Raw genomic sequence first — 14305 nt, forward strand, 5'->3', positions numbered from 1 at the left:
ATTTGTAAATCACATACATTTATAAACAGCTCAGTTTGAACAGATTTGTATTATGTCCAGTTCAGCGCCAAATTGAATCTCGTGAAGAAACAGGTTGACTCTTTCTTTCGATTTTTGAGTGAACTGTTGTTCCACCAATCATGGTAATTTGGACTTCCGTCTAACAGCTGGCCAATGAAATACAGTAAGGCGGGACCACTCTGTCAATTTCCGCACGTGAAGCCCAGAGAGTTCCAGAAACCGGCCTCTGTTAGTTTAGTCGTTACTGTAAATTCTACAGCGTGGATTAACTGAATAGCTCATGTTTACACCATGACTGCAATAAAGGCATTAAACCCAAAAGCTGAGGTGGCCCGTGCTCAAGCCGCTCTTGCAGTAAATATCAGTGCTGCGCGTGGTCTTCAGGATGTGCTCAAAAGTAATTTGGGACCAAAAGGAACAATGAAAATGTGAGTGCGACTGGTCATGCTAGCTAGCATGCTACTACTACTACTACTGCTGCTAGCTGTAGCTAGCATCGTGGTAGCCTGGCAGCCAGTAGGCCATTTATGGTATTAAACATTTTTCTTTTGTCAGATCCATTGTAGACAGTAGTTTCTAAGAAACTCATAACTTACTAGATAGTGGATTTGCTAGCCACCTCCAAAATACTTGTTTTAACTAACGTTACTGTTAGTTAGCTTTGATTTAGCTAGCCGAATATATACTCATAGGAACCTACCGTTACTAGTACAGTATTACTCCTTAAAGGGATACTTCAGGATTTTGGTAATGAGGGCCTTTATCTACTTCTCCAGAGTCGGGTAACGTTAAACTCGTGGTATGTCTCTGCGTGCAGTTTGAATGAAGTTGCTAACTAGCGCTAGCACAATTGAGCAATGCACTAGCATTAGAACAATCACTAAAAGTCTGAGCATAGCCGTGGGAAGTATTTAAAAAAAAAAATATATATATATATATATCTCACACACGGTACCAGTCAAAAGTTTGGGCACCTACTCATTCCAGGGTTTTTATTATTTTTTTATTATTGTCTACATTGTAGAATAAGAGTGAAGACGTCAAAATTATGAACTGACACATGGAATCATGTAGTAACCAAAAAAGTGTTAAACAAATCAAAATATATTTTGAGGTTCTTAAAAGTAGCCACCCTTTGCCTTCATGACAGCTTTGCAAACTCTATCACAGTGCTAAATCATACTGTCTGGATTTCTGCCTGCTTGAACTCCAATAACTCAGATACACATGAAAACATGAAATGACCCTGGGAATCGATAGAACACTCAGATGCACAAAAACAATATAACATTAAAAATGGGTGAAGCTTATCTTTAACCATAATCTAACCCCTAGTATGCTGGACACATGACATTTTTAGCAATGCTTTTTTTCTAATAAAAACGAGTTAATTGCATCCGCGGTGGAGCCCAGTTTCATAATATTACCATATGTCCCAGCTGCCTGCCATAGTTTTGAAGTAATCATGAATAAACAGGCCTTAGGGAATTTTTCACCCTGCCAGCTCCTATTAGTTCTGTTTAGCACTGTGGCACCAACTCGCGTTCCGAACGTTCTAATCCCAGTTCCTCTTTATGCAGACATAAGCACACTTGGCACCATTGAGGTGCGGATGTTAACTTTCTACACAAGTTGTTATTTTTCAGTTTTGTCCTAAGAACAGATTGTAGTGGTCAAATAAAAGGGATACATTTTTTTGGTGCCATTTAGGCGAAATGGAATTCTAAGCATCACTCCAGTCAAAACAGCCTCTGCGAACCTTCCATTCCATTCATTTGCTATGGGCTCACGCAAGTGTTCCAGTTTAGCCAATGTTCTTTTGCTATTTTCAGCCTTGGGTGAATTTTGACTCGTTCTATTGTTCAGCCTACCCCTAGCCTAGGTAACGTTATCCAGCAAGCTAACATTAGCCACAACTAATTGGAATTTGTAACATACCATATGTTTAGCAAATTCTTAACATATTGTAAATGTTTTAAATTCGTAACATATCTTACAAATTGTAATTCATAACATATCATATTACATGGGTGATGGACATCCACAAATTAATACATACCATATGAATCGTAACATACTAAATGGTGGGTCTCGGCATTATGTAAAGAATCATACAAAGTTCTCTGAGACCCGGATGGGGAAGTAGATAAAGGGCCTAATTGACAAAATCCAAAAGTATCCCTTTAAGGTCTAAGAACATCACATGTTCTTTTTAGAGGTAGACTGGCTCTGGCAGCCAAAACAGCCAAATGCTCCATCTAATCGTGAATCGACTCTCAATTGCGCTATGGTTCTAGAAACATGAAGCCCTTGACTTTCTTATCACATCAAAATAATTTCACAAATGTAAAATATACACTTTTAACCGGCTTTCACAGTTGCAGCCAGCTGCATTTTTCAGTGACAACACGTTTCTGGCGGCCTTCCGTTACACACAGGTGTTTGGTAGATGGCTAACGCTAGATGGCTAATTAGCGCAGGTGGTCCCTCTGTCTTCCATAAAAACGCGCTGTAACATGGAGATATGACCATATGGGACCACTAACCCAATAAAGGTGTTTATCAATGTAACTTTTTTGTATTTTGAAAATTATTTCTCGCTGATATGAAAGATAAGGTTTCCAAAACCATATTGCCAGCAATGCACGTTAATGTTCAGAACGAACACTGGGCTCCTAACTAGAGGTCGACCGATTATGATTTTTCAACGCCTATACCGATTATTGGAGGACCCAAAAAAAACACCCCCCCGATACCGATTAATCGGCCGATTTTTATTTTGTTTTATTTTTTCCTCTTTTTTTGGGGTTTTTTTTTCTCTCTTTTACATTTTTTTTAATTTATTTGTAATAATGACAATTACAACAATACTGAATGAACACTTATTTTAACTTAATATAATACATAAATAAAATCAATTTAGCCTCAAATAAATAATGAACCATGTTCAATTTGGTTTAAATAATCCAAAAACAAAGTGTTCGAGAAGAATGTAAAAGTGCAATATGTGCCATGTAAGAAAGCTAACGTTTAAGTTCCTTGCTCAACATGGGAACATATGAAAGCATACGACCCTGCCTTACACAGGAAGCGGCGCAGGTCCTAATCCAGGCACTTGTCATCTCCCGTCTGGATTACTGCAACTCCCTGTTGGTGGGGCTCCCTGCCTGTGCCATTAAACCCCTACAACTCATCCAGAACGCCGCAGCCCGTCTGGTGTTCAACCTTCCCAAGTTCTCTCACGTCACGCCGCTCCTCCGCACACTCCACTGGCTTCCAGTTGAAGCTCGCATCTGCTACAAGACCATGGTGCTTGCCTACGGAGCTGTGAGGGGAACGGCACCTCCGTACCTTCAGGCTCTGATCAGGCCCTACACCCAAACAAGGGCACTGCGTTCATCCACCTCTGGCCTGCTGGCCCCCCTACCTCTGCGGAAGCACAGTTCCCGCTCAGCCCAGTCAAAACTGTTCGCTGCTCTGGCACCCCAATGGTGGAACAAGCTCCCTCACGACGCCAGGACAGCGGAGTCAATCACCACTTTCCGTAGACACCTGAAACCCCACCTCTTTAAGGAATACCTGGGATAGGATATAGTAATCCTTCTACCCCCCCCCCCCCCCAAAAAAAAAAGATATAGATGTACTATTGTAAAGTGGTTGTTCCACTGGATATCTTAAGGTGAATGCACCAATTTGTAAATCGCTCTGGATAAGAGCGTCTGCTAAATGACGTAAATGTAAAACATGAGTCTTCAATATTCCCAGGTAAGAAGTTTTAGGTTGTAGTTATTATAGGAATTATAGGACTATTTCTATCTATACGATTTGTATTTCATATACCTTTGACTATTGGATGTTCTTATAGGCACTTTAGTATTGCCAGTGTAACAGTATAGCTCCCGTCCCTCTCCTCGCTCCTACCTGGGCTCGAACCAGGAACACATCGACAACAGCCACCCTCGAAGCAGCGTTACTCATGTAGAGCAAGGGGAACAACTACTCCAAGTCTCAGAGCGAGTGACGTTTGAAACGCTATTAGCGCGCACCCGCTAACTAGCTAGCCATTTCACATCGGTAATACCAGCCTAATCTTGGGAGTTGACAGGCTTGAAGTCATAAACAGCGCAACGCATTGCGAAGAGCTGCTGGCAAAACGCACGAAAGTGCTGTTTGAATGAATTCTTACGAGCCAGCTGGTGCCTACCACTGCTCAGTCAGACTGCTCTATGAAATCATAGACTCAATTATAATATAATAAACACACATACGAGCCTTAGGTCATTAATATGGTCGAATCCGGAAACTATCATCTCGAAAACAAAACGTTTTTTTCTTTCAGTGAAATACGGAACCGGTCCGTATTTTATCTAACGGGTGGCATCCCTAAGTCTAAATATTCCTGTTACATTGCACAACCTTCAATGGTATGTCATAATTACGTAAAATTCTGGCAAATTAGTTCGCAATGAACGCAAGAGCAGTGACACAATTTCATGTTAGCAGGCAATATTAACTAAATATGCAGGTCTAAAAATATATACTTGTGTATTGATTTTAAAGAAAGGCATTGATGTTTATGGTTAGGTCCATTGGTGCAACGACTGCTTTTATCGCAAATGCGCTTGTTAAATCATCACCCGTTTGTCGAAGTAGGCTGTGATTCGATGAGAAATTAACAGGCACCGCATCGATTATATGCAACGCAGGACACGTTAGATAAATTAGTAACATCATCAACCATGTGTAGTTAACTAGTGATTATGTTAAGATTGATCGTTTTTTATAAGATACGTTTAATGCTAGCTAGCAACTTACCTTGGCTTCTTGCTGCCCTCGCGTAACAGGTAGTCAGCCTGCCATGCAGGCTCCTCGTGGAGTGCAATGTAAGGCAGGTGGTTAGAGTGTTGGACTAGTAACCAGAAGGTTGCAAAAACGAATCCCCAAATCCCCCCTGAACAAGGCAGTTAACCCCTGTTCCTAGGCCGTCATTGAAAATAAGAATGTGTTCTTAATCTGACTTGCCTAGTTAAATAAAGGTGTAAAAAAAAAAACGGCAAATTGGTGTCCAAAAATACCGATTACCGATTGTTATGAAAACTTGAAATCGGCCCTAATTAATCGGCCATTCCGATTAATCGGTTGACCTCTACTCCTAACAAAACTCACCCATACAGAAGATGCCTTTGTCCAATGACTCTTATGTGTAATGGAACTGAGTTATGATCAAGGGCTTTGATTTAGCTGGCTGGAATATCAGGGAGAGGTTTTACAATAGGCACTGGATTATCTGACCAATGGTATTAGTTAGAAAGGATAATCAGCAGACACCTAGGCCCTTTAGACACTAACTTAAAAGCTGACTGTATCATAGTTTATATACAACTAGTCTTATTGCCTTCTAGCTATACACATGATTAGAGACATAAGCCTACAATGCATCTAGTAATGTATTAAATATGCAAACATGTCTCTCTAACAAATCATTTTTGTGTGCTTGCTTGCAGGCTTGTATCAGGGGCTGGTGACATAAAGCTGACCAAAGATGGTAATGTCTTGTTGCACGAAATGGTAAGAAAAATGTTCCCATGAGTTTGATGCACAGTGAACACCCATGTCTGCTTATTTTGTATCTCCCCTGGATTTGACTCTGTGCTAGAGTAAAGTTTGGTCTGTAACCTCTGTATTGGAGGAGTTGCATTCTCCTCCACATGTATTCAACAGACCAGTACATTTCATCTAACAGCTGTAACCTTTCTAAGTGTGAGATGGATTGCTTTATATTCTTGCTTTGACACTTATGTATTTTCTTCAATCAGCAAATCCAGCACCCGACAGCATCCTTGATTGCCAAAGTGGCTACGGCACAGGATGACATCACAGGTGACGGTACAACATCCAATGTGCTCATCATTGGGGAGCTCCTGAAACAAGCAGACCTGTATGTGTCAGAGGTGAGATTTGGCTTGGGGAAAGCCTCCAACAATTCATTGAAATACCCTTTCCAACACTGGTAGTTTCCTTGTTGAAAGAAGGGATTTTGATCAAGAATTTCATTTTTAGCAAGGTTGTGTGATAGTTAATTGATAAATGTAGAATCAGTGCCACTAAAGCAGGTTTCAGAATCTGCATCCCAGTACCATTAGTTAACCCCCTATTCCTGTGCTTTTTCCCCCAACCGGTTTTATGTGATTTTCCCCCACCAAAAAGGGTCTCCACCCACGGATAATAGCAGAAGGTTTTGAGGCAGCCAAGGATAAGGCTCTGGAGGTGCTGGAGGAGATGAAGGTGACCAGAGAGATGGACAGAGAGACCCTCATCCACGTAGCCCGCACCTCCCTCAGAACCAAGGTCCATGCTGAGCTGGCTGATCTCCTCACAGAGGTAGGAGTGTGTGTTTGACTGTTAGTTGTGAGTGGTGGGTTGGAGAGTTCTTGAATCTGGCTTACATTACTTTATTGCTCTTCAAGCAAGCACTTGTCCAGATCTGTGTTCAAACGATTTGACATCTTTCAAATACTTAGAGCAGGGATGGGTAACTCCAGTCCGTGTGGGACGTCGTGATGTCACACTTTTTCCCCATCTTAAGCAAACACAGCTGATTTTAAACTTATTGCATTCTAATCATGTTATTCATTTTAGCTGAGTTACTTGAGTCAGGTACTGTTGCACTCTATACCAGTAACAAAACATTATGATACTTATGATACCAACATTTTAGAATACCGTAGTAACGTTTCATATGATACTGACTTTTTCAGCCCTACCGTTCTAAAGAACCTGATGGCACCTGTTGATAAAATGTTTATAAAGTCAGTTTTGTTTATAAATATAGGTGAATTTAAGCAACAGTCTCTAGTCTCTTGAATGCGCACGTCCAAAAATAGCCACTTCACTTTTATGCGCATATCACATGTGGCAGTTGTAATCTGCCAGCCGCATCCCCTACCAGCCACCCTTCTCACCTGCTTCTCTCCGTTCGCTCTTCACGCGTGTCTGTTCCTCCGTCAGTTTTAAAAATGTATATAATTTAGCCGTGATGACGAGCGGGGATGCAGAACCTGATGAGTCTTCTGTTAGATTTTTACATTTGAGCTCATCCAGATTGGTGTCTTGGATTGGTGTCAAACACATGGTTTCATTTAGTGATGTGCCGATTACAATATTCTATATTTTCCTTTCCAAAACAAAACGATACCGATATTTAAAAATTGCAGCCTTTTAAGCATTCTAGTACAGTTAAATAGTTATCACACACACATGGACGCAGCGGTCTAAGGCACTGCAACTCAGTGCAAGAGGCGTCACTAGAGTTCCTGGTTCGAATCCAGGCTGTATCACATCCGGCTGTGATTGGGAGTCCCATAGGGCGGCGCACAATTGGCCCAGCGTCGTCCGGGTTTGGCCGGGGTAGGCCGTCATTGTAAATAAGATTTTGTTCTTAACTAACTTGCCTAGTTAAATAAAGGTTACACACACCACACTGACACAAAAGTAATTTTGTTGGCATTTTCATATGTCCCATATGTCCCAGTAAAACATAAACAAAACCGATTTCTTTCACTTACTTGCTGTGCTGTTTCGTTGTTAATTAACCTCTTATATCTAGACGTTCCGCTAGCGGAACACCTGCTCCAATATCCAATGATAGTCCGTGGCGCGAATTACAAATTCCTCAAAAATACGAAAACTTCCATTTTTCAAACATATGACTATTTTACAGCATTTTAAAGACAAGACTCTCCTTTATCTAACCACACTGTCCGATTTTCAAAAAGGCTTTACAGCGAAAGCAAAACATTAGATTATGTCAGCAGAGTACCCAGCCAGAAATAATCAGACACCCATTTTTCAAGCTAGCATATAATGTCACAAAAAACAAAACCACAGCTAAATGCAGCACTAACCTTTGATGATCTTCATCAGATGACACACCTAGGACATTATGTTATACAATACATGCATGTTTTGTTCAATCAAGTTCATATTTATCTCAAAAAACAGCTTTTTACATTAGCATGTGACGTTCAGAACTAGCATACCTCCGGTGAATTTACTAAATTACTCACGATAAACGTTCACAAAAAACATAATTATTTTAAGAATTATAGATACAGAACTCCTTTGTGCAATCGAGGTGTCCGATTTTAAAATAGCTTTTCGGTGAAAGCACATTTTGCAATATTCTGAGTAGATAGCCCAGCCATCACGGCTAGCTATTTAGACACCCACCAAGTTTAGCCCTGACCAAACTCCGATTTACTATTACAAAAGTTTGATTACCTTTGGTGTTCTTCGTCAGAATGCACTCCCAGGACTGCTACTTCAATAACAAATGTTGGTTTAGTTCAAAATAATCCATTGTTATATCCAAATAGCGGCGTTTTGTTCGTGCGTTCAAGACACTATCCGAAGTGTAAATAAGGGTCACGAGCACGACGCATTTCGTGACAAAGAATTTCTAAATATTCCATTACCGTACTTCGAAGCATGTCAACCGCTGTTTAAAATCCATTTTTATGCCATTTTCCTCGTAAAAAAGCGATAATATTCCGACCAGGAAAGCGTGTATACGTACAAAGAGAGAGAAAATAAAAGCATGGGATCCCCTCGTGCACGAGCCTGAGTCTCACAGTACTGTGACCAGCCACTATCCAAACGCGCTAATGTTTTTCAGCCAGAGCCTGCAAAGCCACGATTCAGCTTTTTGCCGCCTTCTGAGAGCCCATGGGAGCCGTAGGAAGTGTCACGTAACAGCAGAGATCCCCTGTATTGGATAGAGATAATCAAGAAGGGCAAGAAATGGTCAGACAGGGTACTTCCTGTACAGAATCTTCTCAGGTTTTGGCCTGCCAAATGAGTTCTGTTATACTCACAGACACCATTCAAACAGTTTTAGAAACTTTGGAGTGTTTTCTATCCAAAGCTAATAATTATATGCATATTCTAGTTTCTGGGCAGGAGTAATAATCAGATTAAATCGGGTACGTTTTTTTATCCGGCCGTGAAAATACTGCCCCCTAGCCATAACAGGTTAATTTGTTCAGTCGTTTCATTCTCAACCAGGATTTCTATAAAATGCCGTTTGGGTCTTCAGGTGTAATTTTTGACACGCAGACCCAAACGGCGTTCCATAGTATGTTGTGAAGCTAATAGCAGTGATGCTATTACTTTGGTACTCCGATAGGGCAACATCTGAAAAATAGCGCACTTGATAACGTTAGTGTGTACCAGTGCTCGACCAGTCGCGAAAGCCAACATCACCCACAACAGAAAACGGTTGCTTGTTAAGGGTAATGAATTCCATTATCTTGGCGTTTAATGGATTTCACCTTTTGAGTTGTCTCGTGGAAATTTTCTTTCTTTCAAATGACTGCTCGATCCACACAGCAGACATTGTGGGTTAGGTTAGGAATGCTGTGTTGCACAAAATTTTACGTGGCGTCATTACGTAATTTACCTACATTATATAGGTATGCACATCAACTTTGACATCGGTTTTGCACATAGCCATTAAACTAGACATCGGGCCGATACCGATGTTGGCATTTTTAGCTAATATCGTCCGATTTCGATATGTTCACTGATATATCGTGCATCTTTAGTTTCTGTGTTTGATGCCTTTCCATTTGTGCTGTTCCAGCCATTATGAGCCGTCCTCCCTTCAGCAGCCTCTACTGATGTATATTCCTTCCTCCCATTCAATGTGTGTGTTGTACTGAGTAGAAGTGGGAATTTCAGTGACAGGTTTTGGGAGAACGTTTAGAAAACGTGAACAAGTGTCCGGGGCGAGCATGCCGCTAGGCCACTTTTTTATAATACATTTTTTAAAATCACTCTGTGGACAAGCTCAATCAAGCAATACTGTAATTGCTGTACTTGTCATCTGATTGTATGATAAGTACATCTAATAACTTCACCCTTTCACTTTGTGGATATTTTGCAGGCTGTGGTGGATGCTGTGCTGGCTATCAACAGACCCAACGAGCCTATTGACCTGTTCATGGTGGAGATAATGGAGATGAAGCATAAGACTGACAGCGACACACAGTGAGTGTACATCTCTCTCATACACACTCACCTGACAGTCACTGACACAGAGTACATTCAAATTGTGTCCAACATTGTGACTTTTGTGTCCCCTCCCTAGGCTGATACGAGGCCTGGTGTTGGACCACGGTGCCCGTCATCCTGACATGAAGAAACGGGTGGAGGATGCCTTTGTGCTCACTTGCAACGCCTCGTTGGAATATGAGAAAACGTCAGTATAATGTTGGCACAGCTAGCTTTGCCTTTAACTATCTGGAATATATTTGTAGGCATGGACAAATTTTGTGTTACTGTCAGTAGTAGATGCATTCAGACAACATGCAAAAGCATCCTTTCACTTCTTTACTAAGGTGAGTGCTGTCTTGTCCCTCACCTACTTCATGGAGAAGTTAATACAAGTACAGCAGTTGAGTTAATTTAAGAGATGAGGCAAAGCTCTTAAGCAGCAATGAATTTTGGTCATTGGAAAGTCACTATTTATAGGATGTAACTATTACAGTAAGGGGGCTTGTGGTGTGTCCGCCTATGCTGTATACTTTCCCAATGGAGTGTCCTCAGCAGTTTGTGAAAAGAGCATGGGTTCATAAACTGTCCGTTCGCATAAACCGCTGCTTTACTTTCAGCGAGGTGAACTCTGGCTTCTTCTACAAGAGTGCTGGCGAGAGGGAGAAGCTGGTGGCTGCTGAGAGGAAGTTCATTGAGGAGCGTGTGAAGAAGATCATCGAGCTCAAGAATGCAGTCTGTGCAGATAACAACAAAGGCTTTGTGGTCCTCAACCAGAAGGTATGTTGCTTTTTTCGCCAGTGAAGAAATTATTTTGGAAATGTGGACTGTGATCTCAATCTTTCAAAGGAATGATTTGAAGACTCATGCAATACTATGACGGTACAGGGAACACCCTTGTGTGCTTTCTTTGTAGCTCCACTGGATTTTACTCTGTGCTACAGTAGTGTGGTCTGTAACCTCTGCATTGGTGGAGCTGCATTCTCCTCCACGTGTATTCAGCAGACCAGTACATTCAGTGTTGCACCATAAAGTTGTATTGATTGGAATTATATTTTTGATATTTAATGAACCCAACTGTATTTTCCTCCTCACAGGGAATTGACCCATATTCCCTGGATGCTCTGGCCAAAGAGGGCATTGTAGCTCTGCGTAGGACCAAGAGGAGGAACATGGAAAGGTAAAATAAATATAGCCTGCCTCAATCTTTGTTTGTTTACAAGCTTGAACAGTGCATTTTGCTGAGGTACACTTCTTAGGCTCGGACCAATTGTTACTCTTGTCAGTGATAAAAATCAGTCAGATGCAATGCAAAAGCATATTTTCACTGCTACTTTACTAAATGTGAGTGCAGTCCTGTGCCTCACCTACTCAGTGGAGGAGTGAATACAATGTGTCTGTGTTACTACTTTTGAATTATTTACTTTGTCTTGTTGACCTGTCTGCCCCCGGTCTCTTCCCCTCCCCCCAGACTCACCCTGGCCTGTGGAGGTATCGCCATGAACTCTTTTGAAGACCTCACTCCAGAATGCCTGGGCCAGGCTGGTCTGGTCTATGAACACACACTGGTGAGTTAACATACTGGTTCTTTACCTCATGACCAGAACAAGCAGTCATAAATGGTCTATACCAGTCTGCTTCCCAAACAGTTAGTACAAAATTCCTCCTGTTGTGTGTGTGTGTGTGTGTGTGTGTGTGTGTGTGTGTGTGTGTGTAATCACTGTCCAAATTCACCACACTGAGTAAGGATACTAAAGGGGCCTATCAGCTTGCCTTGTCCCTTCTTTCCAATACTATGAAAATCTATGATTTGGGAAAAATGTGTATAAGATATCATGATGGTGAAATATGTAATGTAGTGGTTTCTCCCCCATACAGGGTGAGGAGAAGTACACATTCATAGAGAAGTGTGGGAACCCCCGGTCAGTGACCCTGCTGGTGAAGGGACCCAACAAACACACCCTGACCCAGATCAAAGACGCAGTCAGGGATGGGCTCAGGGCCGTCAAGAACGCCATCGAGGACGGTACGTAACGCTGCAATGGAAGTTCAGACCCTGTTGATCTGGCACTCCAGGCAGGATTAATCGGAAACTATTTGAATCCTGCTCTGTTAGGCTTTACCGTCAGATGATAGATTGAGTGGGGGAGTCTTTGATTTTATCAAGATGTGGCTGATTCTGTAAATGCTGATTGCTGAAATAGATTTGTAGGCATGGATGAATTCTGTGTCACTGTCAGTAGTGGATGCAGTCAGACATCATGCAAAAGCATCCTTTCACTTCTTTACTAAGAGTGAGTGCTGTCCTGTGCCTCACCTACTCAATAGAGGAGTGGATATAAGCCAAGCTTGGGACTACAAGGTTCTATGTGCTTTTTTGTCTTATTTTATTTTATTGCCATAGCCTTGTTCTGTTCAATGTTCTCTACTTATGTATATACTTTTAAATACCTCAATTCATGTGGTTAAGTTCTAAAGAATACAAGATAGGAATTGCTGACACCATTCAAACCAATGAGGGTTCGGAACTTTAAAGCCAATTATCTCAGAATCATATTTTTGCAGATAGAACCTTATAGTCCTAAGCGCTCGAAGTAGTTAGTTTTAGTGCATACACAAATTTCAGGTTACATCCCACTGTCAAGTCCCTATAGAATGTTGATTAGTCAGGTCAGATAGCATCCATTCACATCTTCAAACTCCACTTTGCCTCAAATCACTTAATTTTGTTTGTCAATGTGTGCCTGACTGAGCTCTTCAGTACTGCTTATCAGCTGTTGTTCAGAGACTGACCCCAGTGTTGACTTTGCAGGCTGCGTGGTGCCAGGGGCCGGTGCCTTTGAGGTGGCTGTGCATGATGCTCTGATAAAGCACAAACCGTTAGTGAAGGGCCGGGCTCAGCTGGGTGTACAGGCTTTCGCTGATGCCCTCCTCATCATCCCTAAGGTAAGTAATGAGTCTTACAAGAAAGGTTTTAAGTTCTTATTTTTGTCAATGCCTTCCATGCTTTGACATTCTATTAATAAAACTCTGACAATGAAGGATATCTAGCTTTTAGATTAAGGGATACTTTGGGATTTTGACAATTAGACCCTTTATCTGCTTCCCAAGAGTTGGATGAACTTATGTCTCTGTGTGCAGTTTGAAGAAAGTTGCTAGCTAGCGTAATTGTTAAGTAGTGTTAGCAAGCATTGGATTGTGAAACTACCTCTTAACTTCCTTCATACTGGACACCGAGACACAAAAATGAGTTCATCTGGCTCTGGGGAAGTACATAAGGGCCTCATTGACAAAATCTTGAAGTAACCCTTTAAGAAAAGTCTTGCTGTCTACTGCTAATTGACTTTTTCTTTTTCTTCAGGTCCTTGCCCAGAACTCTGGGTATGATCCAATGGAGACCCTGGTCAAACTCCAGACTGAGTACAAAGAGAGTGGTCAGCTGGTTGGAGTGGACCTGAGCTCTGGTATGGAATGTTTTTTCCCCTAAAAGCTCAAACTGGGTGTATATATGGATTTATTTCACATCCAATTGCATGATACATCATACCCATTTCCTATGTCAAATAAAAAAATCTATTAAAATGACCTTTAAATTGACTCATTACCTTTCTTTAGGTGAACCAATGGTTGCTTCGGAAGCTGGGGTTTGGGATAACTACAGTGTTAAGAAACAACTCCTTCACTCATGGTAAGAACACAGCCTATTAAAATCTCAAATCAGTATTACCCTGTAGATTTACGAATCAATGACCCTTTGGATTAAACTGTTCATCTGATTTTTTTCTCTTTTTTTTCTTTCTGTACACAGCACGGTAATAGCCAGCAACATCCTGTTGGTGGATGAGATCATGAGAGCAGGCATGTCATCCCTGAAGGGCTAAGGTCAGGACCGATGAGCTCTTGTGGATGACTACCGCTTAAGATTCTAGTTATTAGAGCAGCCTCGTAGAATAACTAGGGGAATAAATGGACCAGTATTAGAAGGTTCTCATCAGGTGATGAATGGAGAATGCTCTTGTTCCCCTGCTTGTTGATATGTCCCTTCTGTCATATTATACATGGACACTCCATTTCATCCCACAAATGAGTTAATTTCCCTCCCACAAATGTGTTCTTGTTTTGTTTTTTGCTATGGATCATACCAAGAATGTATAAACCTCACTCTTAGTATGTAATAAACCTGTAGCTTGGCTCTGTGATGTTGAGTCTTGTGAGTTATACATTTGCACCATTT

The 14305-nt window shown here is 41.4% G+C and overlaps 1 protein-coding gene and 3 non-coding genes across 4 annotated transcripts; all 4 read left to right on the forward strand.

Moving 5' to 3' along the window:
• Positions 1 to 180: 180 nt before the first annotated feature.
• Positions 181 to 14270, forward strand: LOC106612827 (T-complex protein 1 subunit zeta). Its single transcript, XM_014214354.2, has 14 exons — positions 181 to 449; positions 5526 to 5589; positions 5838 to 5972; positions 6229 to 6402; positions 9965 to 10068; positions 10169 to 10279; positions 10692 to 10851; positions 11169 to 11251; positions 11543 to 11639; positions 11950 to 12097; positions 12884 to 13017; positions 13433 to 13535; positions 13687 to 13759; positions 13880 to 14270. The coding sequence occupies exons 1-14, from the start codon at positions 313 to 315 to the stop codon at positions 13950 to 13952; spliced, it is 1596 nt and encodes a 531-aa protein (XP_014069829.1). The 5' UTR covers positions 181 to 312; the 3' UTR covers positions 13953 to 14270.
• Positions 5616 to 5754, forward strand: LOC123724183 (small nucleolar RNA SNORA22). The gene has a single exon (XR_006756861.1). It is a non-coding gene; the product is annotated as a small nucleolar RNA SNORA22 (small nucleolar RNA).
• LOC123724181 (small nucleolar RNA SNORA15) lies at positions 10338 to 10468 on the forward strand. Its single transcript, XR_006756859.1, has one exon. It is a non-coding gene; the product is annotated as a small nucleolar RNA SNORA15 (small nucleolar RNA).
• LOC123724180 (small nucleolar RNA SNORA15) lies at positions 12284 to 12415 on the forward strand. Its single transcript, XR_006756858.1, has one exon. It is a non-coding gene; the product is annotated as a small nucleolar RNA SNORA15 (small nucleolar RNA).
• Positions 14271 to 14305: the final 35 nt, after the last annotated feature.

This window comes from Salmo salar, chromosome ssa09 (genome assembly GCF_905237065.1).
Source record: "Salmo salar chromosome ssa09, Ssal_v3.1, whole genome shotgun sequence".
Classification (NCBI taxonomy): domain Eukaryota; kingdom Metazoa; phylum Chordata; class Actinopteri; order Salmoniformes; family Salmonidae; genus Salmo; species Salmo salar.